Source organism: Pteropus medius, unplaced genomic scaffold, assembly GCF_902729225.1.
Source record: "Pteropus medius unplaced genomic scaffold, Ma_sr-lr_union100, whole genome shotgun sequence".
In the NCBI taxonomy this organism is placed as follows: domain Eukaryota; kingdom Metazoa; phylum Chordata; class Mammalia; order Chiroptera; family Pteropodidae; genus Pteropus; species Pteropus medius.
This window is the reverse complement of record NW_024340849.1, coordinates 15,168,991-15,195,435: the sequence shown is the minus strand read 5'-3', so window position 1 is coordinate 15,195,435 and position 26,445 is coordinate 15,168,991. Positions and strand designations below refer to the sequence as shown.

The following is a 26,445-nucleotide window of genomic DNA, read 5'->3' as shown; positions in this document are numbered from 1 at the left end:
TTCAACCTTGACTTAGAAACCATTTAGAACCACCTTAGTTTGGTACCTAGAAGCAGATTTCCTGGACTAATGACCTTTTCTTCTTCTTCTTCTTCTTCTTTTTTTTTTTTTTTTTTTCACAGTAAGATCTAATCTCTGAGTCGTTCCCTCCCAGGTGAAAACTTGACTTTGATTGATGGCTGCTCTCAACACTCAGCCTGAGGCTTACTGTCTAAGATCGTCTTCCATATTTAGGGACATACTCTACATGCTCCAAAGACATCTGCTCTGTGTTTGTTTCCTTCAGTGATCTGTTTTCAGTCATAAGGAAAGGGATAATAATGAGATAATTACTGAAATCAAATATTTTTATTGAATACTTAGTAAGTATAGAGAAACATTACCCATATTATTTCCTTTTTTACTATTTACAGCAATCCTATGCAATAGGTAATGTTATCCACATGAGAGAATCGAGGGTGTGGAAGATAATGCAAATTTCCAAATGTCATCATCCATCTAGTGAAAGGTGGAGTAAAAATTTAAACCTAAATCTGTTAGACTTCATGCCTGTGCTCTTAATTACTACAATGCACTGCCTATTATGGAGGATATTTCTTATTTTAATTTCCTCAACACACTTAGAGGTAGTGTTTAACAAATGTTTTCAGACTGAAATTCATGCTGTCAAATAGTAACCTGTATGAAAAGTTAGCTAGAAAATTTCATAAGTCACGAATTAAGCTAGTTAAAATGAAGATTCCAAAGCAGCCAAATTTCTGGTAGTTGACAAGCCAGAAGGAGAGGATAATTTATTCAGATGATCTTTTGGGTCATTCAAATCACTGTGTGCAGCTGTCAGACAACATGTGCAGATACTTTTATGACAGTGGGAGGAACAAAGAGTTTCTAAGAAGACTTCCTTTTTTTTTTTTTTTTTTTTAGTTTGAGGTACACATACATGAAAAGAAAGCATTAGAGGTCAGTGGAAATTTCTCCATTCCTGTATTAAAGATAGTACAAGGACTAAGTCTTTTCTAAATGAAAACTTATATTTGAGTCAATATTTGTTATTAGATGCTATTAAGAGAGTGTTTTATGCTTATACTTTTTTACAGTGAAGTAATACATGTATGTGTTTGTGTTTATACATACATACATATATATATATGTATATATATAAAGGATTATCAATGGCAGTAATTTTTTTGAAACATTTGGTTTCATCTCATGTAACTTTATATAAATTCTTTCTAGGTGACTCACAATTTCTTTAGTGACTTGTTATTGTGGAAAGTCTTCCTGGCTTGTCTCTTAGCCTGTGTGATAACAACAGCAATTGAAGTACTCGTAGGGTGTCTGGTGTATAATGAGAAAAATAATAATGCATCCACGGTTACATAACTTCCCCAATACCAAGAGACAACTTCATCTGCAACAGGCACTACTTCTGAAACTACGGTTTCCACTATCATAACCTATTCAACCACACCATCCACTGATAATACCATCACTAAAATCACTGGTATCACTGCAGTAGAACCAACTGATTACCACTGAGGGTACAACCACAATTACCACCACAGCAGCTTCAAAAAACCCACAACCACTTCAACAGAACCAGCTACCACAACAGCCAGCACAACCACTGAGGGAATAACTACCAGGGCTACTGCTCTATCTTCTACAGTGACCACAACCACAACAGCAGCCATCAATACAACTGAGACTACAACCAAAATGGCCAACAATACTGCTTCTGCCAAACCTACAACCACAACAGGAGCCTCCACATCAACAGAACCACCTATCACAGCTACCTGCACTACCACTGAGACTACAACCACAACGGCTAACACTGAAGGCTTCTGCAGGAGCCAGAACCACAGCAGCAGCCACGACATCCACAGAACCACCTACCACAGCTGTCTACACTACCACTCAGCTTGCATCTACAATGTCTACCATAGTGGGTTCTACAGTGACACAACCACAACAAGAGCCACGACTTCCACAGAATGTCCTACATCAGCTGCCAGCCCTACCACTGAAGCCACAACCACAGTGGTTACCAGTGTGCATTCTACAGGAGACATCACCACAACAGCAGCCAACCTTTCCACAGAACCACCTACCATGGCTGCCAGTACTCCCAATGAGCCTGCAGCTACAATGTCTACCAGTGTGAGTTCTATAGGAGCCAAAACCAGAGCTGCAGCTACACTTTCAGAGAACCAGCTACCACAGCTGCCAAATCTACCACTTAGCCTGCAACCACAACAGCTACCACTGCCAGATCCACAGAATCTACAACCACAACAGCAGCCACCTCTTTTACAGAACCACCTACCACAGCTGCCAGGATTATCACTGAGCTTACAACCACCACAGCTACCACTCTGGGTTCTACAGAATCCACAACCACAACAGCAACCACTACTTCCACAGAATGACGTACCACAGCTGCCAGTAGTTCCACTGAGACTACAACCACACCTTCTGCCACTGGCTTCTACAAGAACCACAACCACAAAAGGAGCTACCACTTCCACAGTATCACCTACCACAGCTGCCATAACTACCACGGAGGGTAAAAACCACAATGGCCAAGAGTGCCATTTTTTTCGAAGCTAAAACCAAAACAGCAACCACCACTTCCTCAGAACCACCTACCACAGGTGCCATAACTACCATTGAGGCTACAACCACAATGACTATCACTGTGTCTTCAATGGAAGCCTCTCCCACAACAGCAGCCTTGACGTCCACAGAATCACCTACCATTTCTGACAGCATGATCAATGATGCTACAACCACAATAGCTACCACTCTGGGTTCTACAGAATCTACAACCACAACAGCAGCCACCACTTCCACAGAAACACCTACCACAGCTGCCAGCACTATCCCTGAGCCTGCAACCACAACAGCTACCACCATGGATTCTAAAGGAGCCACAACCATAAGAGCAGGCACTGCTTTGACAGAATCACCTACCCCAGCCTCCAGAACTACTACTGATGCTACAACCATAATAGTCACCGTTGTGTCTTCTACAGGAGACTCAACCACAACAGAGGCCACCACATCCTCAGAACCACTTACCACAGCCTCCAGCACTACCACTGAATCTACAACCACAACGGCCACTACTGATGCTTCTACCGAATCTAAAACAGCAACAGCAGCCATCACTTTCTCAGCACCACAAACCACAGCTGCCACAACTACCACTGAACCATTTACCGCAACATCTACCACTGTTTTTTCAACTGGCGCCACTACAACAACAGCAGCTTCCATGTCCACAGAATCACTTACCACTGCTGACAGCACTATCACTGTCGCTACAACCACAACAGCTACCACTGTGGGTTATACAGAATAGGATATTCAACCATAGCTGCAGCTACCACCTCCACAGAACCAACTACCATACCTGCCAGCAGCAGCACTGAGCCTGTAACCACAACAGCTACCACTGTGGATTCTGCAAGAGCCAAAACCACACCAGCAGCCACCACTTCGACAGAATCACCGAAAATCACTGAAAGTACTATCACTGAACTTGCAGTCACAATGTCTACCACCATGGCTTCTATAGGACACACAATGACAACAACGAGCACCACTTCCATAGAACCACTTACTACAGTTGCCAGCACTACCACTGATGCTACAATCACAACGGTCACCACTGTGTCTTCTATGGGATACGACAACACAACAGCAGCCACCACTCCCTCAGAACCACTTACCACAGCCTCCAGCACTACCACTGAATCCACAACCACAAAAGCAGCCACCATTTCCACAGAACCACCAACCACAGCTGCCATAACTATGACCGAGGCTACAACCACAACGTCTCCCACCATCACATTTATGGGAACTACGACCACAACAGCAGTCACTACTTCTACAGAATCACCTACCACCATCGACATCACTATCACTGATGCTCCAAACACAAAGTCCAGCACTGTGGGTGCCACAAAATCCACCAATACAGCTGGAGCCACCACTTTGATAGAACATTCTACCACAGCTGTCAGGAGTACCACCACTGAACCTGCAATCACAGTCGCTACAACTGTGGGTTCTATAGAATCCAGAACCACAGCAGCAGCCACCAATTCCACAAAACCGCCCACCATAGGGCCCAGCAATAACACTGTTGATACAAATGCAGCGGCCACCACAGAGAATCCTAGAGCAGAAGAAGCTACAAAGGTAGCCATAACTTCCACAGAACCAGCTGACGGCACTATCACTGAAGGTGCAATCACAATGGCCACTACTGTGGCTTCTAGCGAATCTATAACCACAACAGCAGCCACTCCTGCAGCAGCTGCCAGAACTAGCACTGAGGCTATGACCACAATGTTCAGCACCGTGGCTTCTACAGGGGCCACATCAACAAGAGCTGCCACCATTTCCCCAGAAGCAGCTGATAGCACGACTTCTGAAGGTACAGACACAACGGCCACCACTACGGCTTCTACTGAATCTAAAACCACAACAGCAGCCACCTCGTCCAAAGAGCCACCTACCACAGCTGCCAGCACCACCACTGAGCACGCCACCCCAAGGATTACCCATGTCGGTTCCACAGGACCCACAATCACGGCTGCAGTTACCACTTCCACAGAACCACCTATCGCAGCTGCCAGCACTACCATTGAGCATACAAATACAACGGCCACCACTGTGTCCCTAGCAGGAGCCACTATCACAGCAGCAGCCACCACGGGCACAGAGCCACCCACCACAGCTGCCAGCACTACCACTGAGTCTGCATCCACAAAGTTTATCACTGTGGCTTCTACTGGACCCACAACCACAGCAGCTGCCAACACTTCCAGAGTCACTACCATGGCTGCCAATACTAACCCTGAAGCTATAGCCACTTCGGACTCCGTTAGCGCTGCTCGAGAAGCTACAAATGCAGCTACCACTTCATCTGAACTCCCAAGCCCAACTGTGGGCGCCATCTTTATGTGAACCTACTACTATAACTCTAAGCATTGTCCTTTCCCCTGACTGTACGACTACAGCTGTAGTTATCTTTTGTCTTGCACTTTACCAGGAATAACCAGGTGCATGTTTACTGAATCTATAACTACAGTTACTTAACAGACTCTCATTATGAGATTACAATACCAGGTCAACTCTTTCTCATCCACAATGGCAACCCCTCTCTCCAGCTGACACTACAACTATAAATCATTCAACAAATTCAACTCAAATTTGAAAAATTCTCATTTCAAATGAACCTACAATAGTATCAGTTGAACTGAGTCTCCAGAGACTGCTATTCTTCCATCGAATATACATCACCCTCAATAGGTACATACACCTTAGTGACTGAATTTAGTCTATTTTCTTATGCAAGTTAAGCATCTTCAACCTCCACTGCCACCATCTCAGGTAAAAATAAAATCAATACGGATGCTACCAGCTCAGCTGGCTTTCCAATCAAACACCATAATGACTTCAGCTGTATTTATAATATTCATAATCATTACCAATTAATAGAAAATTAACATCACCTTCTAAGTAACCTATTATCACAACGCAGGTAGCAATTCTACTGCCCCTTCAAATGACTCCATAGCCACAACAGCATTACACCAACAAAGCATTGCTAGTACCTTATTTTACAGTAGAGACTGATCCTGCAGTCATGGTACCATTTCTATGCATCATCATTCCTACAGCACCATCATTTCTACTGTACTTACTACTGCAACACACAACACTTTACTAAACCCTTCAACCTCATCACTGAATCTATAAGCTCTGTAACTTCTACTGACATGCCATTCAGTGCCATCTATTCCTTATTCATCTGCACCAAATGCTGCCTCTATTAAATGTAAATCCAGTATGTCACATCATTGCTCACACTTGACAGAAATGGCAAATTCATAATGACCTCTGCCATTGCAACTATAGTTAAGATGCTTGCAAATTATATTCTAATATTCCTCCCACAGCAGAATCTATATCTGCCATGGTACCATAGATGATTTCATGGCCAATAACTGCCAACATTTAACTGCAACAACTATAAACTACTCTAAAACAGAATGACTTAATGACCAGCGCAGCTATTATAATGATAATGAATTTTACCCCTTAAACAACATTTAAATTTAAAAATTTGGTATGGAGAGTCTCAATATTTGTGAGATTTTAAATAATGCAATTTCCATACGAAGTAAATCCAATCTATTGATTTATATTGTTAACCTATTGTTATTTATCAAAATGTTACCAAATGTGAATAAATCATTTTTTAATCCAAAATTTTGGTCTTTAATACACAAATTCTGTATGTTTTAGGGAAAAGACATTCTATATGGTGAGGATATGTTAAATAAATTTATTTATTACCATGTTTTCTTTTTATATTGTGTAAAATTATTTTCATTTCATTTTCTCTTTAAATCATTTTGATTTTGAAGTCATATTTTAAATGTGTTATCTCTATTTCTCTATTTTAAGTTTAATAAATTAGTTTTCTGCTATTTTTCACAGTAATCTTATAAAGACACTCTATTAATACTTCAATAAACATTTACTTGTGCTTGCTATCTGCCTAAATACTGGAGAATATTCAGAAAAGTAAAATAATATAAATAGTAAGAAACCTACAAATTTGAATTCTGTTATTTAGAAATCTTGGTAATTGACAGATTTAAAATAGTGTTATGGTACTTAAAACTCACTGCAGTCCCACTGAATCAGAATCGTCGAGGATGGGCTATAAATCTATATTTTTCAAAAAGTATGCAGACAGAGTTGATACCCACAAGTTGAAGCATTAAACCCAGAAGGCATCATGAGTTGTTACATCTTTTGGATGATGTTAATGAGGTTGATAGAAATCAGGAAATATATTTTTAAGCATTAACAAATGTCAGTGCCATTTGTTGGTGTTAATTTGACCTATAAACAAAAGGTGGCTGTGTAGTGTATAGACACATGAACATGTGGTTGGGAGTCGGGGGGAAATGCTTTTCTTATCCAAAAGAAAAAAAAAATGTATTTTCAAGCAATTTAAACAAATATTTAAATAGCCATGATGCTAATTAGAGATAATTTTCAACATTCTTTTAAGTCACTTCTACAGAGATACTTTCCCCCATTTTGTTAGCTTACTGTAATTATATGCAACTAATGTAATAAAACTTGATTAAAACCCTTTAATTCTATTCATTTTTTTTGTGATACTTTGTATTTATTAAATGTATCACTGACTGGACTCTTCTCTTTTGTTAAAGAAGACACAGTTTTTACTATTTTCCAGTTCCACATCTCTGCAGTGACCTGGCTTCTGTTTAACCAGTATGTGTACCTGGCAACTAGTGGGTAAATATTTATTCCATAAATAAAAACAATAACAATTATAATAATTTATTACTAACCTGAAGTTTTTAGAATTGGAATTATACTGTTAAATCATCTTCTAATATATTTTTTATGTTAACTTATTCTAGTTAGTATTTTTCTAAATTTTTTTTACTTTAGTACAATATATGTACAGAAGATGCTCAGATCATCAGTGAATTATTACCAACTGTACACACCCATGCCCAAATCAAGAAGTAGAACAGTAACAGCACTTCAGAAACTCCTCTGTGCACACCCAATCACTACCTCCTTTTTCCTTTCCCCAAGGTGAACACTGTCTGGATTTCTAACACCACGAACACTCTGATTGTAAATGTAGTAGAAATGGAATGGTACTCTTTCGTGTCTGACATCTTTAGCTCAGCCTTTTATTTGTGAGATTCCTGCATATTTTTTTGCTTCCACTAATGGGCGCTTCAGTATGATTGTGGTATACTAATGTATTGTATTACTATGGCATAATTTATTTATCCATTGTTTTGTTGGTAGACATTCAGGTTATTTTTGGTTTTGGATATTACTAAAATTGTTGCTTTGTGCAAAATTGTCATATGTATCTTTCGATCTGCATATTATACTTTGAGCTTTTACCAGAAAATAATAGTTGAATCATAGAGTAAGACAATGTTCAATGTTAGGAGCAACTTTCAAACAGTTTTTAAAAAGGATTGCAGAGTACCTATACTCCCACCAGCATTATGAGAGAGTTCTGGTTACAGCACATTCACACCAACATGATTTTGTCAGCCTTTTTCACTGTAGTCATTTTGGTGGCTATGTAGTAGCTAGCACCTGTTCAGGTGTTAACACCCATTAAGGAGACTGCAGTGGCATTTTGTAACAACAGATGGTGCTATGGTGCAACTCTTTTTTTTTTTTTTTTAATTAATCAGTTATTTTACCTCACTCATTAGAAATAATTATTGGAGTTAGGTAAAAGTCAAATGACTAACTTTTGTCTTTTAAGAAGTAAAACCTTAATGGGGAACATGACGGTGGTGCAAAAATAATTAAAACTTACTATTAGGGAGAATGTGATTTACTTTATGTATCTCTCTCCTAGAAAACAAATCAGGGTAAACAAGTTGAAGTTCCTGAGAGGAAGACATTGACTTCACATAGAGGACAATGAGCTAGCAGGAGAGTCAACCCAGAAAGGAATACCAAACCCCAGAAAATGGACTAACTCCCTGTCACTGTAAGTAGCACACAGAGGCTGGAGTAAAAAGAGTTCATTCACTTCCATTTATTGGAATTTGACCTAAATGTCTATGGTCCTTTTAACTCAAAAATAATTTTATCAATTTACAAAAGCAGAGTATTATTTACAATAAAACACAACTATTATTTAAATGAACTTTGGAATTTATATTCAAGTCAAATAGTACATGTATTACAAACTGTAATAAGACTAGAAAGTCAACTCCAACAAAATAAGTGCTTGTCTGTTTTATATATTGCTTTACAAATTCCCATTGCTGAGAGAAAAAAGTATCTTATATGTCCTGGTCTATATAAACATTTACTCAATGAATTAAAAATCCCAATATTCTAACAATAAAAACACATTTTAAATAGACTCAATGGAATCTAGTGTAATGTGAAATTAGAAAAAAATCACCAATATGTATCAAACAGTTGCTTTTTTCCCTTTTGAGTAATTATTGCTGATCCAAAATATTATCTAAATGATCTTTCATTAATTCTAAGTATTTTTCAATTTTAACAATTCTTTATTAATTTTAATGTGTTGAAATGATATCCTTTCATAGATACTGGGAATTGAATTAAGTAAAAAAATAACCACCCTTATTTTTTATGATAATCACATAAAATAATGTGTAAAATTTTCCTATTTTAAAACTTACACAGTTAATGATTTTATGCAAAACACTAATTGAATATTAGTTCTGATAGGGCTTTAAAATTTTTTTGTACCTCCTGTGTATTTTAATGATGATTTTTTTATACATTCAAATTAATTGAATAATTAATTTGGAATTTATTTTCAAGTCAAATATTACATGTATTACAAACTGTAATAAGACATGTATTACAACTCCAACAAAATAAGTGCCAGACTCAAGGACTGAGGATGGCAGTGATGGACACATCCAAACCCTTGAACACTGTCTCAGAAACCCCAAAGATACGCCATGGGCCAAAGCGATGCCACTTCTTTGTGTTCAAAGTTCCAAAAGACCTTTACCATTTTCATGTCTCTAATGCAAAGTTTCCCCAAACAGATTTTTTTGAATGTTCTTCCCAGGAGACACCTGAAGAAAAAGGACCCCTCTAGAAGATCCACAATCTATGTTAGAATAAATAAGAAAATACAGGGGGGAAAAAAACCTCACTGGTAAAGGCAAATATACAGTAAACACCATGAATAAACCTCTAAAAAAGCTAATATGAAAGTTATAAAAGTGGCAAATTAGGTATAACTGCAATAAATAATCAGGGTATACACAAAATAAAAAGATATAAAACATGATGTCAGAAACAAAGAGTGGAGAGGGAATAAAAGTCAGTACTTTTAGAATGTGTTTGAACTTAAATGCTTATCAGCTAAAAATAGACTGCTATAGATACAATTGGATAAATGTGAAACTCATGGTAACCATAGATCAAAAACATACAAAAATACATAAAAAACAAAGAGAAAGGAATCCCATCAAAAACACTTAAAAAAATCAAAAGGAAAGAGATCAAGAGAAGGAAAAAAGAACAGAGAACAATGTACCCCTCCACCCCCCAAAAATGAATATAAAAGCAAACACATACTTATCGATAATTACTTTAAATGTAGATGGACTAAATGCTCCAATCAAAAGACACAGGATGGCAGAATGAATTTAAAAAAAAAAAAAGACCCCTCTATATGCTGCCTACAAAAGATTTACATTAGAATGAAAAACACATACAGACCGAAAGTGAAGGGATGGAAAAAAATACCCCATGCAAATAGAAATAAAAAGAAAGTTGAGGTAGCAATACTCATATCAGACGAAATAGATTTTAAAACAAAGAATGTAAAAAGAGTCAAAGAAGGACATTGCATAATTTTAAAAGGGTCAATCGTGGAAGAGGAAAAGATAATTGTTGACTATCTATTCACCCAACATAGGAGCACCCACATCTATAAAACAAATATTAATGGAATAAAGGCAGAAATTAACAGCAATACAATAATAGTTGGACTTTAATACTCCACTTAACTCAATGGATAGATCATCCAGACAGAAAATTAATAAGGAAATAATGGCCTTAAATGCCATATGAGATCAGTTGGACTTAGTAGACATTTACAGAGCATTTCATCCAAAAACTGCAGATTACACGTTTTTCTCAAGGGCACCCGGAACTTTTTTCAGGATAGATCACACGCTAGGCCACAAAACAAGCCTCAATACGTTCAAGAAAATTGGAATTATACCAAGCAATTTTTTGACCGCATGATATGAAACTAGAAATGGATTACAGGTAGAAAACTGGACAAAACACAAATACATGGAGATTAAACAATATCCTTGTAAACAATGAATGGATCAAAAAGGAGATCAAACAGAAGATCAAAAAGTACCTAGAAACAAATTAAAATTAAAACACAACTTTACAAAATTTATGAGATGCACCAAAAGTAGTTACAAAAGGAAAGTTCATAGCTACATAGACCTACCTGGAGAAGTAGAAAAATCCCAAATAAATCATCTAAATTTACATCTAAAGAAACTAGGAAAAGAAGACCAAAGTAAGTAGAAGGAAGGAAATAATAAACAGAGCAGAAGTAAACAACATAGGGAATAGAAAAACAATAGAAAAGATCAGTGAAACTAAGAGCTGGTTCTTTGAAAGGATAAAATTGACAAGCCTCTAGCAAGATTCATCAACAAAAAAGAGAGAAATAAAATCAGAAATGGAAGACAAGAGTTCACAACCGACACCACAGAAATACAAAGGATTATTAAAGAATACCAAGAACAGTCGTACACCAACAAATCGGACAATCCAGAAGAAAAAAATTTCTAGAAACATACAACCTTCCAAGAAACAGAGAATCTGAACAGACTGATTACTAACAATGAAGTTGAAGCAGTAATCATTTAATCTTTAAGTACTTCAGTGTGCATCTCAAATGTAAGGGCATTTTTCTTACATAAACAAAATGCTATGACTACACCCCGCTAAATTAATAGTAAATCTTTTTTTCATATATTTTTAAAATGAAGTATAACTTACATTAAATGAAACATACAAAACTTAAGTGCGGCCTCAAGGAATTGTTTTCTTCTGTTTATAAATCCACATAAACTTCAACCAGAACAAGACCTAGGACATCAAACAATAAGACCATACAAGTAGGTTCTCTTGTGCCTTCCCTAAGTCTGTATTCCACTAAGGATCACGACTGTCTGACTTCTATTACCATAGCTTCAATTTGCTTATTTTAAAACTCCACGTAAATGGAAACATACGATATGTATTATTTTGTGTCTGACTTCTTTAACTCAGCATTATGTCTGTGAGCTGCAAAAGGTATCACAGTTGTTTCTGGGTCCAAACAGAGTAAATGTCTGACCATGGGACACCAAGTAACTATATGAGCTTAGCTCTCTGTTATGCACTGACCCACCAAATCATGAAGTTGGGCATGGGCAGCAGTACACACCTTCGAGAGGAGGTACTGCACATGTCCCAGGCTTCAGTGAAAGGAGATACACCATTAGGGCATTATGACCCAGCGCATCCAGTAGAGGTTCAGGAGATTGTAGAAAACAGATGTGGAATCTAGACTCTGGTAAGCCCCAATCAGAGACCCAGGGTTATTAGACAATAGCATGTCCTACTCTGCAAATACCTTTTCTCCATTTGGGGCAGCTGCAGTAAGTTCCCTTGAAAGTGTGCGCTCACTGCTTCGCTCTCCCAACTTCAGTGACTCGGTGGACCAGGTAACACTGATTAGAGGACAGCCTGACGGGTTACTAATGGGTTGATAAATGAGTCAGGGAAACACATGAAAATTGCATACATTGCCTCCCAAATTTAAAAGGCACTCAGCAATATGCCACTGACATAGTAGACATAAAAGATAAAGCAACTTGCCTTTCACTTGAGAATGTTATCTTTGTGTATTTCCCCACCTACAGAGGACAGTGTCCACAGAGCTTTCCAGAGATCGTGCTGCTGCCCTCGTTGATCATCTTTTCACTGCATGATAAAGACCTTCTCCTCTGGATCCTCTCATGGTGTGGGTGAGAAACATGTGACAAATCCCATGCAACATAATTATTCCTAAGCCTTTGGATTTTTCATTTGTTTTTTATATTGTATCAAGGAAGTTGATTCAGCTCCATTAAATATAATCCACCATTGTCTTGCTTTTATGCAACCAAATGAGCATTCTGTTAATGCTGCTCCAAGCTTCTCAAGCCGGTATGTTGAATCCAGAACTACCTACATCATTACATTTGGCCCAATCCAATGTGGTGACTCTCTCTCTTTGGAGCATCACCTTCAGAATATATTTGCATACACATTTCCTGTCCTTCTGTCAATATTATTTAGCTGTATAATCCCACTGTTTGGGAATTGGTCACTGGAAAATAGCTTGAAATATATATAATAACACCTTCCAGTATTACTCATAATTGAAAACATACAACAACCTAAAATGTTAGCTTAACTAATTCATACTTGACTAGATGTTGCACCTGACATTGACCTTAAATGTGTTGTTTTGAAGACTTTAAAGTACTGGGGCAAATGCATATGCTTAAATGCTAAATGAAAAAGAAGATACTTATTTGTGTGTGTATATAATGTGATCAGAATTCAAAAAATTTATGACAAAAAGTTTTCCAATTCTTGTAGCATGAAAACAACTCTTTATTTCAGAATCTCTCTACATTTATTTCTAAAACTCATATAAAGAACAAAAGAGTAAAAAAATATAATTACACAGGAAATATCTATTATGTAATGCAGAACACAAAGAAACCTATAAACTCCCACTTACGTGTAAGCAGGGTGAAAAGGAAGGCGAAACCAGCAGAATAACTTTCCTACCACGTACGCTAGAAAAACTTTAAATGTTTGACAATGCTATGTGTTAATACTTATGAAAACTGGATATACTGTTATTGGAGTGAGTGATTATACAACCTTGGAAACAATTTTGGAGATATATGGTAAATTTGAAAAAGTACACGTCTTATGATCCAGGAATTTTACTCTTAATTATGCATCCAGAAACATTTTAATTAATGTTCCTAAGAAGACATATACTAGAATATTCATAACATTATTGCTTATAATACTAAGTATGGGACAAAATTCAATTTCTATCAATAGGAGAATGGATTAATAATTATGACATAGTCCATCAATTAAATGCTATAAACAGTGAAAATGAATAAAATAGAGTTACAGCTGTCAGTGTAGTTGAATTTTCTAAAACATATTTTGGAAAAAATAGAGTATAATAGATTTTACATAAATTTTAAAACATGCAAACAATATTGTCTATTTTTGGAATGTATTAAAGAATATATGGGAAATATCAACATCAAATTGAGGAGAGTGGTTACCTCTGGTAAGAAGGGAGAATATGATCAGGAATAAGGATTGAGGTGGCCATAATTATATGTAAAAAATTTTTTTTTAATCTATGCAATATCGTAACTATTTGGTTTTAGTTTCCAGTTTCTGAGACAGAGCTCCTAAATCCTTAGTAGTCTCCTGAGTAATAGAGGTGAAAGGTGTGTCTTTTGCTTTAATAAGGAGACTCTTGGCGGATCCCTACATAACTTCAGGATGGATGCTGGTCATCAGAAAGACTAAACCTTGATTAGAAGGCTGGAACTTTCAGCCCCACTCCCCAAACTCTGGGGAGGTGAAGCGGGGCTGGAAGTTGAGTTAATCACCTACATGCCTATGTGATAAAACCTCTATAAAACACTCTAAACAATGGGGTTTCAATAGCTTCTGAGTTGGTAAACATGTCCTATGTGCTGAGACAGTGGCATATCCCAGCTCCATGGAGACAAATGCTCCTGCACTTGTGACACTTGCAGACCCCGCCCTACATTCCTCTCCATCTGGCTGTTCATCTGTATGTTTTAGATAGCCTTTATAATAAACTGGTACATGTAAGTTAAGTGTATTCCTGAGCGGTGTGAACCATTCTTGCTAATTATCAAATCTGAGAAGGGCAACGTGTGATTTATGGTTAGTTGGTCAGAAGTACAGGTGGTTTAGTACTTGAGATTGGTGTCTGAAGTTGAGCAGTTTTGTGGGACTGAGCCCTTTAGTTGTAGGATCTGATGCTAATTCTGGGTAGATAGTGTCAGAATTGAATCAAATTGTAGGATGCCCAGCTGGCATATGAAAAGCTGGAGAACTGGTTGGTACGGAAAACACCTACACTTTTGGCTTTAGAAGTGTTATGGGTAAAAAAGCAGCCCTGAATTTCTTAAGCTGCGTAAGAATGGGAATTTGGCTATTGACCAGATTATTCTCTATACCTTTTATATAATTGAAATATCACTGCAAATATTTTTTAAGCAGTGCGGCTGGGGCATGGCATGCAATGTGTGAAATCATGCAGAATGAAGATTCAGAGGTGAGGAAAGGCCAGAAAGTTTGGAGACTCGATGGAGATGGAAAGGATTTGGGGTTTTACCCTAAGAGAAATGGGGAGCCATTCAGGCATTTTGAGCAGGACAGTGATATAAGCAGATGGACATTTTGCAAGGAGCATTCTGGCCACCTTGTGAAGAATAAACTGAAGAAGCACACACATGAAATTTGAGAGATCTGTTATGTGTGGTTTTTTTCAAGGAAGATGATAGGATCATTATTCGTATTTCAGCATCCAGTATAGAGTAGGGGACATATAAGGCAGCCAACAATATGAATTACAGTATTATAACTGGAAAGAGTTTAGGGATAGTCATAATCTTTCCTTTTTTACTGACACTAATGGCTATGAGATTAATTATTCCAAATGTAATTTTCATTTATTTTCTTACACAAAATACTACTGTTTTGTTCACTCAATTCTCATTTTAAAGTTGACATCCTGATATTTACTTTTCCCCTTTGTCTATCTCATTTAATATCTCTATTTTTCAATAGCCTCTCACTACATCCAGATCACTCTTTATCATTTCCCCCTAATGCCTTGCCTCTTTCTGCTTCTCTGTTTGTTCCAACTGCTGCCTTCTACGATCTCTCCTTCCTTCTCTCTATGCATCTGGGTGCATGAGGAACTTAAGATCTGGATCAGAACTTGCCTCTTGCAAACTATGACCAGCTTCACTGCTCAAAGAGCACTTGGCTTTCCTGATATTTCAGATATCACCCCCAAGGGGTTTATGCTCAGTTTCACCTCATTACCCAGCCTCGCTGTCCTCTCCCCACTTGCTCCTCAAAGATGAATTCACTGTAACCTCCTTTCGTCCTGCCTCAGGTGCCATCATTGTCCCAGATTTAAACTTGACTCAAATAAAAGTTCTATGAGCAGCTTCAGCCCCATATATCTCTCATCTTTTATACCCCACCCTCCATCCCGAGTGAACTTGATGACATAAGAAAAGCCCAACCTTTGGTCTCTGGGGCTGCTGGGTCCTGCACTGTCCACTGTACCCCCGAGCAGGCCTACATTGTCCCACTACTGAGTACTTGTATCTTATTCTGATTCCAGGCTTAAGATTGACCCCAGTCCTCCACAGGGCCTTATTTCTGATAACTCAGTTGTGGTTCTAGACCTTACGACCTCCGATTTCTCTCTTTGCCCTGCCCCTGTAGACCTGTGGTTTTCTTAAATTTCCATTCTGAGTTTCCATTCTGGTAACCAGCTATTTGCTGCCATTCCTTAATGAGGCCTGGAACCTTTACTCTTTTTGCGCCCATCCCTTCAGATTGTAGTCTCTTCAGTGAACCTCAGCTCCCAGATTTAGGGCCCTGCTCGCCTCGAAGAGAGAGATAGGGTCTGCATGGCTGATGGCTGATCCCTGCTCTGTGGCCCTCTAAGATGCTCTCATCTGACCATTTGTCTGACACTTGGACAGAAGGTGCAGGGTCAGCATGGATGATGAGCCCTGTCTCCACCCTGGGAGTTGACAGGTCCTTGTTGCTATTTGGAGCCTGATTTCCAGTAGTCTCTGTCCTTGTGGGCAGATCTGATTCCAGGTGGCACCGCCTTAGCCTTGCTGAAGGAATGAAAAGGGAGAATTATGTAAGATTTCCAGAGTTCCTTTCAAGGGGAGTAGTCACAGTGCCACTCGAAGGCAGTAGGGGTTTTCTCGTGTCTTTCTATAATTAAAACCTCACTTCCTTCTAAGGTGGATCCCAGTTTAGTGAGTAATTATTTATTATTTCATTTAATCCACACTTGCACTGATGCACAGAGTTGCTTTTCCACAAGTCATTTGAAATATTTTTCGGGGTTGCAGATATAAAGAGAAATGGCATGAACTGAAAACTATTCTTAGAGTTAAGCTTGTGATATTGAAGCTCAAAAATGGACAGAAAGCATGGAAAATACATAGTGAATGTTGAACACTCTGAAAACCAGCCAGTGAGTATTGTTGCTCTGCTTTAATATTTTGCCTATATGACAGTCTTATTTTCAGCATTTAAAAGCAACTTAATTTCTTTACTATTATGTAGTCAATGTCATAATTTTGCATTCTTCTCTAAAAGGAAAAGTAGTCATGTATTTTTTTTACTTCAACTTTTCATGCTACAGTCTACTATATTATACTTTAGACATTATTTTATATACTACTGATATAAAGCATTAGAAATAGTTCTATGACCACATGATATACAGATAAATCCATTTAACTTTTTACATTTACTGTCTTCATTCACCAACTTTGGTTTAGTTTTGAAGTTATATTTTTACAATTTTTTCTTAGATTTTATATATAATTTCTAAACCTGTCAGAACTCAGATTTCTAGATGTGCTAGAAATCCTGACATTAACCCTGGATATTGTCTTTAGGCCAAAGAAAGAAATCTTCTGAAAATCACTACTCTGTATAAAAATATGATCTTTTTGTCTATTTAAAAATGTTTTTCACCAAGAATCAACCCTTAACTATATAGTTATAAGTACTCTATGTATCTGGTTATGTCTCAAAAAATAATCTTTCTATCAGAACAAAGGGTGGACATGTTCTCAAAATTAAAATAGTAAGTTAAAATTTATCTCCTGAAGAATAAATGAAATATTTTGCTTTTGCAATTTGGAGCTATGGCAATCAGCCTGTATTAATCACCTGTAAGATAAGTCAAAGAAGAAAATTCTGTTGCTCAGTGAATGTTGAATAAAAAGACCCCATAGACTATTCTTGGTTCACCAAAAGAGAAGAGGTTTCTCTTTTTGAGGGATTGAACGAAGGAGTCTTCTCAGGATGTTCTTTTTTGTCACTTCTGAGTTCAAGACTCTAAAACGGATCTTCGGGATGCCAAAACATGAAGATGGCAAGAAAAACATCCCTTTAGCCAAGTATTCGTCATCTTTATAGCTTCTCTAGATAACAGCAAACTTGAAGATGTCCACACATACTATCTAAAGTTGCTTTTACAGCATGTATCTGGAGAGCTGACTGAATATTTTACTTTATTATTTAGGGCACAGTTATAGAAATATTTTTCTCTTATGACCAAATTTAAGTGAAATTTAAGAATTATTTGAAGATTATAAACAAAAAGAAAATATATGTTGGTGTTTTGTTTTCCTGTTGGGGTATATGATATCTTAAGTTAATCTTTATGAAGTTAGGGGAAAACTTATAGAACTATTTTGGTAGCTACAGCAAATACACTTCCGTTGCCTATGGCCATTATTAGCTAAGACTGAACATTGGATTAAACATTATTCACAGCATTATTCACAGCTCTCCAATGACTCAAATTTAGTATAAAGACTCTACTTGTGATAAGAGCCAGAGCAACCCAAGACAGTAAATATTATTACTTGGGCTGAAATATTACCCAGAAGCTGAGCCTAGATCATAGGTTCTCCACTTTAGTGTAGATTCTACCTATCATCTTCATTCTTTAAAAGGGTTGGGATTCTAAAATGACTAAAATATTCCAGGAAACAGGCCTGGTAAGTGAATTTTACTTTGTTTACAAAGTGTATTAAAATATTATCAGCCGCAGGCAAACTGAGTAAAAACTAAAGCAACGGAATCAGCACTTAGGAAAGTAAGCAAGGCTGTTATTAAAGGTAAGTCCGACTTTGCTCAAATGAAGTAGACTTCATTTAATCTAATTCAATACAACATAGGGCTTTTTCTTCATTTCTTTTAAGTAACACTTATAGAAAAATCTAACTTCACAAACTCTTTACTGGCAAGAGTATTCTATCTTATCTATATTTAATAACAATCATTTTTTGTATTGTTAATGATAGTTGCTAATGGTCCAATGACCACATACAATTTTAGTCTGACAGTTTTACAAAACTCATTGGTTGATGGAATAGAAATTTTTATAGCTATTTAGTAATGGGTTATTAAATTAACATGATCAAAGACAACTAGTAGTCATAGCAGCAGGAATAAAAACATGACTACTAATGCAACAATAACGATAACAATAGCTGATACTTATGGAGTGCACACTCTATGCAGACACTGGTCTAGTTCTTTTGCAATTATTTAGTCATAAACCCTCACAGCAAATCTACAAGTGGGAATTTCAGTGTCCTCGTTTTGAAGATGAGCAAGGAGTGGCAAAGAAGCCCTTAACTCACAGCCATAACGTAAGCACTATCGCCCCATGAGGTGAAGAGCCCCAGATGACGCTACATTATTTTTGAGATGTAACAAAACTTTTGACCAAGATCCATAAATTCCTGAACCTATTCTCCCATTTTCACTTTATCTTGTTCTTTCCCCTCTTTTCACATACCTCTTCTCCCAAATCTTTTGCACCGGACTCACCCATGTTCAACCCTTATCAGCCCTTTTTCTCAACAATATTTTGCAATTATTGTATTATTTGTTAATTATACACAAATCTGATTTGCCTCCCTGTTCTATTAGCATATAAATTCTAAGAGTAGAGCCCTTTGCTGTTGCTGTTAACAGTTTTTACACTGCCGTGTGTCCAAGAGAAACCCAGCGAAGATATATCACGAACTAGACAAATGATTTGTCTTCTTGTCCTTGTCATGGCTTGCAAGTTCCATTGCATAGAGCATAATATGGATGACGCAGAGTCTCTTTGTATGAGAATTTTCATTAGTATAGTGTAGTATAGTATGCATTATGTTAGTATATTACCATAGTTTCGTATAACAATATCCTGTATATAGAGGAATGGAAAGTACTCTGACCTTAACACTGGAAGATCTGGACTCTAGGGCTTGCTATTGTGTCATTATAGCATAATGATAACAACAATAATAATAACAATAATAATGATAACTTCGACTCTTTTTCCTTCAATATTCTCATTTCCAAAATGACCTGAGCAGGTTTCACCTGATGAGCTGCAAGGGCATTTTCAGCTCTAACATTCTATTCCTTATATGAATAGAGGCTTCCTAATATATATATATGCTCCACCTACGGCAGCTTGCAACATGAGGGGCGTTTCATACATGCATGATGGAGAAGATGAGATGACATGTATTCCTGATCTGGAATATCAGTAACTTATAAAATTAGTTAAAATATGATATGTAATAATCTGTCTAGATTTTTTTGTCTTCAGAGGATAAGAAAATACTTATTTCTTTTAAAAGTCTTTTCTTTTTTAAATTAAGTTTATTGGAGTGACATTGGCTATTAAAATTATATAGGTTTCCAATGTATAATTCAATCTGTATATTGCATTGTGTGTTCACCACACAAAGTCAAATCTTCAGTTACTGTGTATCTGACCCCGTTTACTCTTTTCTATCTATCCCCTCCCCCCTCTCCCTCTGGTAACCACTCAACTGTTGTCTGTGTCTATAAGTTTTTATTTGTTTATCTTTTGTTGTTGTTGTTGCTTTCAGTTTTATATCCCACATGTAAGTGAAATCATATGGTTCTCAACGTTTCCTGTCTGACTTATTTTACTTAATATGATAATCTCAGGATCTATTCATGTGTCCCAAATGGCAGTATTTCATCTCTTCTTATGGCTGAGTTTATTCCATTGTATATATGTACCACATCTTCTTTATCCAATTATCCAATTATCTATCGAAGACACTGGTTGTTTCCATGTTTTGGCCACTGTGAATAATGCTGCAGTGAACATAAAAGTACATATATCTTTATAAATAAAAGTCTTTCTTTATGCCATTTAAAAGTCACACTCTTGTTTATTTTTCACAGAAATTTTAACTTTAGAAATTCAACACCATGGCTCCCTATTCATTTATGCTTTATCTCTACAGCCTATCACGTGTTCAAATGACCAAGAAGCTCACAGCCCTGCACGCTGGCATCTACCTTCCAATGACATAATCGATGATGTCCCTTCCAACTTAACTGGGGTCTGTGTGAGCCCAGGTGTTCTCGCACACTCAGGATACCCACACACAGAATTATCTCATACACAGGTAATGTTAATATACAGTTTTTACCCAGGCTGGCATGTGCTCTGTATAGGGATATATTTGTTCAATTTTTTCCCCAGGAAATGTATTTAAACATTTAATTCACCTCCGTATGATTATAAGTCACTGTGAAGCAATACACAAGGAGAAGTATATTTAATAGTCTCCGTTTTCAAAGAGCTCGTGTTCTAGTTGGGGGCTCAAATATTCTCACAGATGGAGAACATATATGAAAATAAAAGGAATAAATGTAAAGTACAAGTGCAAAGTTGGAGAGAGACAAAGGAGCAAATATGTTGACAATGTAGAGTTTAATTATACTCCAATGGGAGACTGGGTCATATTTAAATTTCAAGGGTCCCACCTTATTGGTGATCACTTTATTTTCTTACACTTATCCAGCCTCTGAACCTGTATATGGCACTTTCTTTAGCTCTCTCAGTTCTGACCTCTGATGCATATGACGTTGATGTAGAAACCTGGTTCTGTTCTCCAGATTTTCTCCACTAGCTTTGGATCCAGCTCTCCTTGGTTGTAGACCCTATCCATTGGCTAAATTAACTTTCCCTCAGGACTATTTCTCTACATCTTCAGCCTTAGAATAGAAACTTGACCTTGACTATAAATTACTTATTATGCTTGGAAGTTTGGTTGGGTTCCCCGACTCTGGAATTCCTACCCTCTGTTGCTTAATCTTGCTGTAGAGGTTCAGTAGAAAGAGTCTGTATCTTGTTTCTTGATTCTCAGTTAAAAAATATAAACTGTTTATACTGTTGCTGGGGCAATGCGAAAGAATGAATGAGCTCCATAGGGTGGAGTTAAAAAATGTTTCTTCTTGTTTGCAGAGGCAGAGTAGTTTATATGCGTCATAGAACTGAAAGAAGTCTTAGATAACATCTAATCTGATAGTTCTTATCCCAAGCTGCATTTTAGAGTCACCTAGAGATTGTTTATGAAGTACCAATGTCTGAGCCCCACCCCAGACCAATAAAATCAGAAACTCTGGGGGTGGGCTCCATAAGTCAATATTTTTAAAATGCTTCAGGTGAATCCAATGTGCAACCAGTGATGAGAGTGACTTATCTATCCCATTCCATCATTTAACAGTTAGGAAACATATGGCCTAGGAAATCTAAGAAATTTGCCAGAACTCAAATAGTTTGCCTGAGGTGACCAAAACAGGAAAACTTAGATGTCCTATTGTCTGGTCACATGTGCTTTATTTCATTAAGCTGCTCTTTTATAATTTCTTTTAAAGGCAGTGTTGTGGACTCCTCCCAGATGTGCATAAGCCTTTTTGCCACTTTCTTTTCTTGAGACTCCTTTATTGTGTCTCTGGTCAAGGTAGAGAAGGTATATTCTATAGGGCTAACTTGACCTTAGTGGCCCTCGTTTTCCTGGCCTTGATGATCCATGCCTTCATCCTATTCCTGCTACCTTGGTGCTGCCACCCTTTGCATGAAACCCTGGCCTTCCAACAAATACCACGGCCCACATTTCATAATATTTAAGATCTACTGTAGTCTGTCTATAAGGTATGAGTGTTGTATCCCATTCCTTGAGGGTCTTGCTCTCATGCAGGTGATGATAAAATAATCAATCATGTTGGAAAATTGAAAATTTACCTACCTGACACTGTGTCATGCATGTTACAAACATTATCCTATTTTATCTTCTCGTCATTCTTATTAGGTAGGTATCCTTATCCTTATGAGGGGACTGAGGCTTAGAGAGATAAATTTGCCAAATGCTACATGGCTAATAAAGTGGCAGAGCTAAAATTCAACCCCAGGTCTGATGGACTCCAAAACTCTTGGTCTTAATTCCTATGCTGTATTGAATCCAAAATAAAAATATTATTGAGAACAGTGACTTTATGCATATTGTTTCTAGTATTCTCAATAACAATATGTGATAGATATTTTTAACCCTGTACTTCAAGATAAAGAGGTTTGAGGCTCAGAGAAGGTAAGAAATTGTTTGATTTCATAGCTCTGAAATTTCAACACATTTTTTCAATTAAAAACACTCCACTGTTCCATTTTGCTTTGTTGTCTAAGAATATTAGCAATAAATGCTTGCAAAAAAAAAAACCACTTTAGAAATAACAAAGCAATTCAGTTTTGTTTATTCTTAAGGTAATCCTATAAGTCAGAAGCCATTTTATCACCAGCTCATAAACAATAAAATAGGGACTCAGAGAACTTAAGCAATTTACTTAGGCAGATGTAGATGCTAACACAGAGTTTCTAATCCCACATTACATATATATACATACATGTATATTGTATATACATGAGTATATTACATATATATACATGTATGTATATATGTATATATATGTAATGTGGGATTAGAAACTCTGTGTATATTGTATATACTCATGTATATTGTATATACTCATGTATATACAATATACATGTATGTATATATATGTATATATATGTAATGTGGGATTAGAAACTCTGTGTTAGCATAGTTAAATATATATATTTAAATCATGGTAGTAAATAAACTGATCTATGATAAGGATTAGTGAGAAAATAAGCAGGGCTTTGTCTTATTTTGTTAAAATGCACATCAGTGGAAATCTTCTAGGGAGCTCCATTCATTGTGCACTTTCAGGTAATAAATTTGGGAAGGAGCAGATGCACTCAGGTGGATTCTCTGGGTCCCTCTGGTCATACAAAGTCCTAGGCAGCTACCTACATGATGAATGATGGAATATAAAGGGTTATTATCGGAAGTCAATTCATCATCAGTCTTGATATACTACCTTAAAAATTGGGAATTCACTAAGAACAATTGTGGAAAAACCTCATAGTGTCTCATTCCTCTCCTGATAACATAATCACTGACCAATACTCAGGTACTGGTGTGAAACCAGGTGCCTGAAGAGACTATGCCATGTTGAGGATGAGTCACGCTGTCTTCTGGGTGAGAATTACTGGCGGCAAAGGCATTCCCAACCAACAGAACCATTTGTTCCAAGATCCTACTGTAGAAGTAAGCATGACACATTGAAGAAACAGTGCGGCCCAAATCTGTTGCACTAGTACAAGACAGGGCTAAAAGAAGCATGGACTGGAGTGGTATCAACAGAGATAGAAATCAACAATATTAGGATATATTTAGCAGATAAAGTTAACAGGGCTTGTTAATGGGTTGAGAGATTTCAAAGATGATTCCTTTGTTCCAGGTTTTGGAACTGAATGGAATAGATGGCGATGTTATTCAATAAAATGTGTGAGCTGGCCAGGGTTCAGTGGGAAGATCATGACTTTGGGTTTGAATACAGTGAGTTTGAGGGATCTTTGGGATCCAAGATGTGGTATCATGTAAGGATTTGAAGGTTAGAGGGAAGAACTGGACTGGAAATAAACTTGAAAGTCACTCTGATATGGATGGTAATAAAAATTATAGTTATGAAGGAAAAAGATTAGAGGAAAAGCATGGTGATGAAATCTTGCTCACCACCTATTTTGTAAATAATTTTATTGGAATACAGTTATGTACACTTGTTTACTTACTGTCTATGGCTGCTTTCAACATGATAGCAGCAAATTGGAGTAGCTGTGACAAAAGCTATATAGCTCACAAAGTTGAAAATACTTACTATTTGGTCCCTTATGGAAAAAGTTTGCTGATCCTAGACCTACAGTGAAAAGAGACAAGAGCCTGAGGATGTCAACGATACATCCTAAAAGTGGATAGTGAGCCTTTAAAAGAAATTGAGAGGATTCTGAAAATTTAGGAGGAAATTGCTGAGAATGGAATATCACAGAAGCAAAGAGAAGAGATTTTTCCAAAAAGGAGGAAGAATGGTCTCCAGTGGCAAATGCTACCGAGGGATTAAATAAGACAGGGGCTAAAATATATCACTTATATTTTTAACGAATGTCATTGATGACTTTATCAAGAGATGTTTCACGGCATGATGGAAGCAGAAGCCAGACTGAGTTAGACTGAAGAGTGTGTAAAAAGAGCTGTTACATTTAGAAAATTATCAGAAAATTTCATTTTCCAGAGAAAGATAAGTATAGGAGGGGGATGCACCATCAAAGGAGAATTTGTTGTTGTTGTTGTTTAAGATGAGGAGAGATTTGAGTGTGTTTAAATGTTAAAAAGAAGAAGCCATTTAAGAAGAAAGTAGTTAAGTATTCAGTCTAAGAGAAGAGTAATCAAAAGAAAAATGTTGCCCAGAAAGACAGAGGTTTGCAGGTTTGGTACCTAGTGGGGTTTGAAAGAGTTTCCATTAGATGGTTTCAAGCTTCCTAATGAAATTGTTTAATTGGGAAGGAGGTGAAGGCATCTGATAGGAATGAGGAGGGACAATCTGTGTGTGAGGGTTTGTTTGGTTGGGTGAAGGTTACAGGAGGTTACAGGAGAGAGAAGATATATATATATAATAGGATAGTAGATATATAGATATATATATATATAATAGGATAGTAAAGCAGTACAGAAAGTCCATTCAAGGGTGGTGATCATACATTTATACTGACCCTCATCAGCCCGGGTGCTTGACCTTCCCCAACAGTGTGGCTGCTCAAGGGCAGGTCCAGAGAAAGAAGGTCGTCATACATTTGTCAGCTGGAGGAAATGAGGAGAGGAAACTGCAAGAGATTTTGGGAGATTAGGAAGTATTACTGAAATAATGAGCCATAGAACAAAAGGTGGGTAAAGAGGAATATGAGTGAAGCAAGGGCAACTGGGCTGAAGATTTTAATAAAACTAAAGAAAGGTTGTTATGGGGATACTTGAACAAACAAGATGGAAGGAGAGGAGAGGTGGTTAGAGCACAGGATTCTTGGGGAAGTGATTGTGGAATTGGATCAGTTGGGTTAGTAATGCAATGTCTCGTTGAGGATCAGGTGTATAACAGAATTTACCACTAAAATGATGTTCTGCTTACATGAAGAGATGAAGAAACCACTATCCATCATTGGAAAATAGAATAAGAAAAGATGAGATATTGGCAGATTTTGATTTCTTCTAAAGTTAGAGAAAGCATGCAATTACTTCCACCTAGAACCGAGACTTTAAGCCTAAGTACCTTCAGAGACATATAGGGATTCAGATGATGTTAACACATTAAGTTATAAATAACACAAAAGAGGTGATAAGTCACGAGCATTTTGTTTTTCATTACTGATGTTTTCATTGACACTCTCAGGTGAAAGGAAATGGCTGCTGTAACTGGTCTCTGTGGAACGTCTTTTTGGCTTGTCTCTTGGCCTGTGTGATCACAACAGCAATTGGAGTCCTTGTAATATGCCTGGTGAATAATAGAGGAAACAACAACTCTACCATTGTTATCAACCTACCCTCAAAGGATAGGGAGCCTGTAATTATCGTTCATGAAACCACGACTGCTTCTCCACCTACAGTGACCATCACATCAGCTGAACCTGCAACTACAGCCAATGCAACATCCACTGGCCCTCCAACCACTGGCCCTCCATCTACAGCCAGT

The 26,445-nt window shown here is 37.3% G+C and overlaps 2 protein-coding genes across 2 annotated transcripts in view; both read left to right on the top strand.

The window, feature by feature from the left end:
• The window catches only part of LOC120589183 (mucin-5AC-like), a 42,694-nt gene extending 40,081 nt beyond the window's left edge, over window positions 1-2,613 (top strand). Inside the window, 4 exon segments of the mRNA XM_039846603.1 lie at window positions 414-508; window positions 1,566-2,163; window positions 2,247-2,489; window positions 2,491-2,613. Of these exon segments, the coding sequence (XP_039702537.1) occupies window positions 414-508; window positions 1,566-2,163; window positions 2,247-2,489; window positions 2,491-2,613 (1,059 nt within the window).
• Window positions 2,614-16,921: 14,308 nt separating this feature from the next.
• LOC120589170 (dynactin-associated protein-like) overlaps window positions 16,922-26,445 on the top strand; it is a 12,878-nt gene continuing 3,354 nt past the window's right edge. The window contains exons 1-3 of the mRNA XM_039846598.1: window positions 16,922-16,978; window positions 20,808-20,972; window positions 26,146-26,443. Of these exons, the coding sequence (XP_039702532.1) occupies window positions 16,922-16,978; window positions 20,808-20,972; window positions 26,146-26,443 (520 nt within the window). The remainder of the gene's footprint in view (window positions 16,979-20,807; window positions 20,973-26,145; window positions 26,444-26,445) is intronic.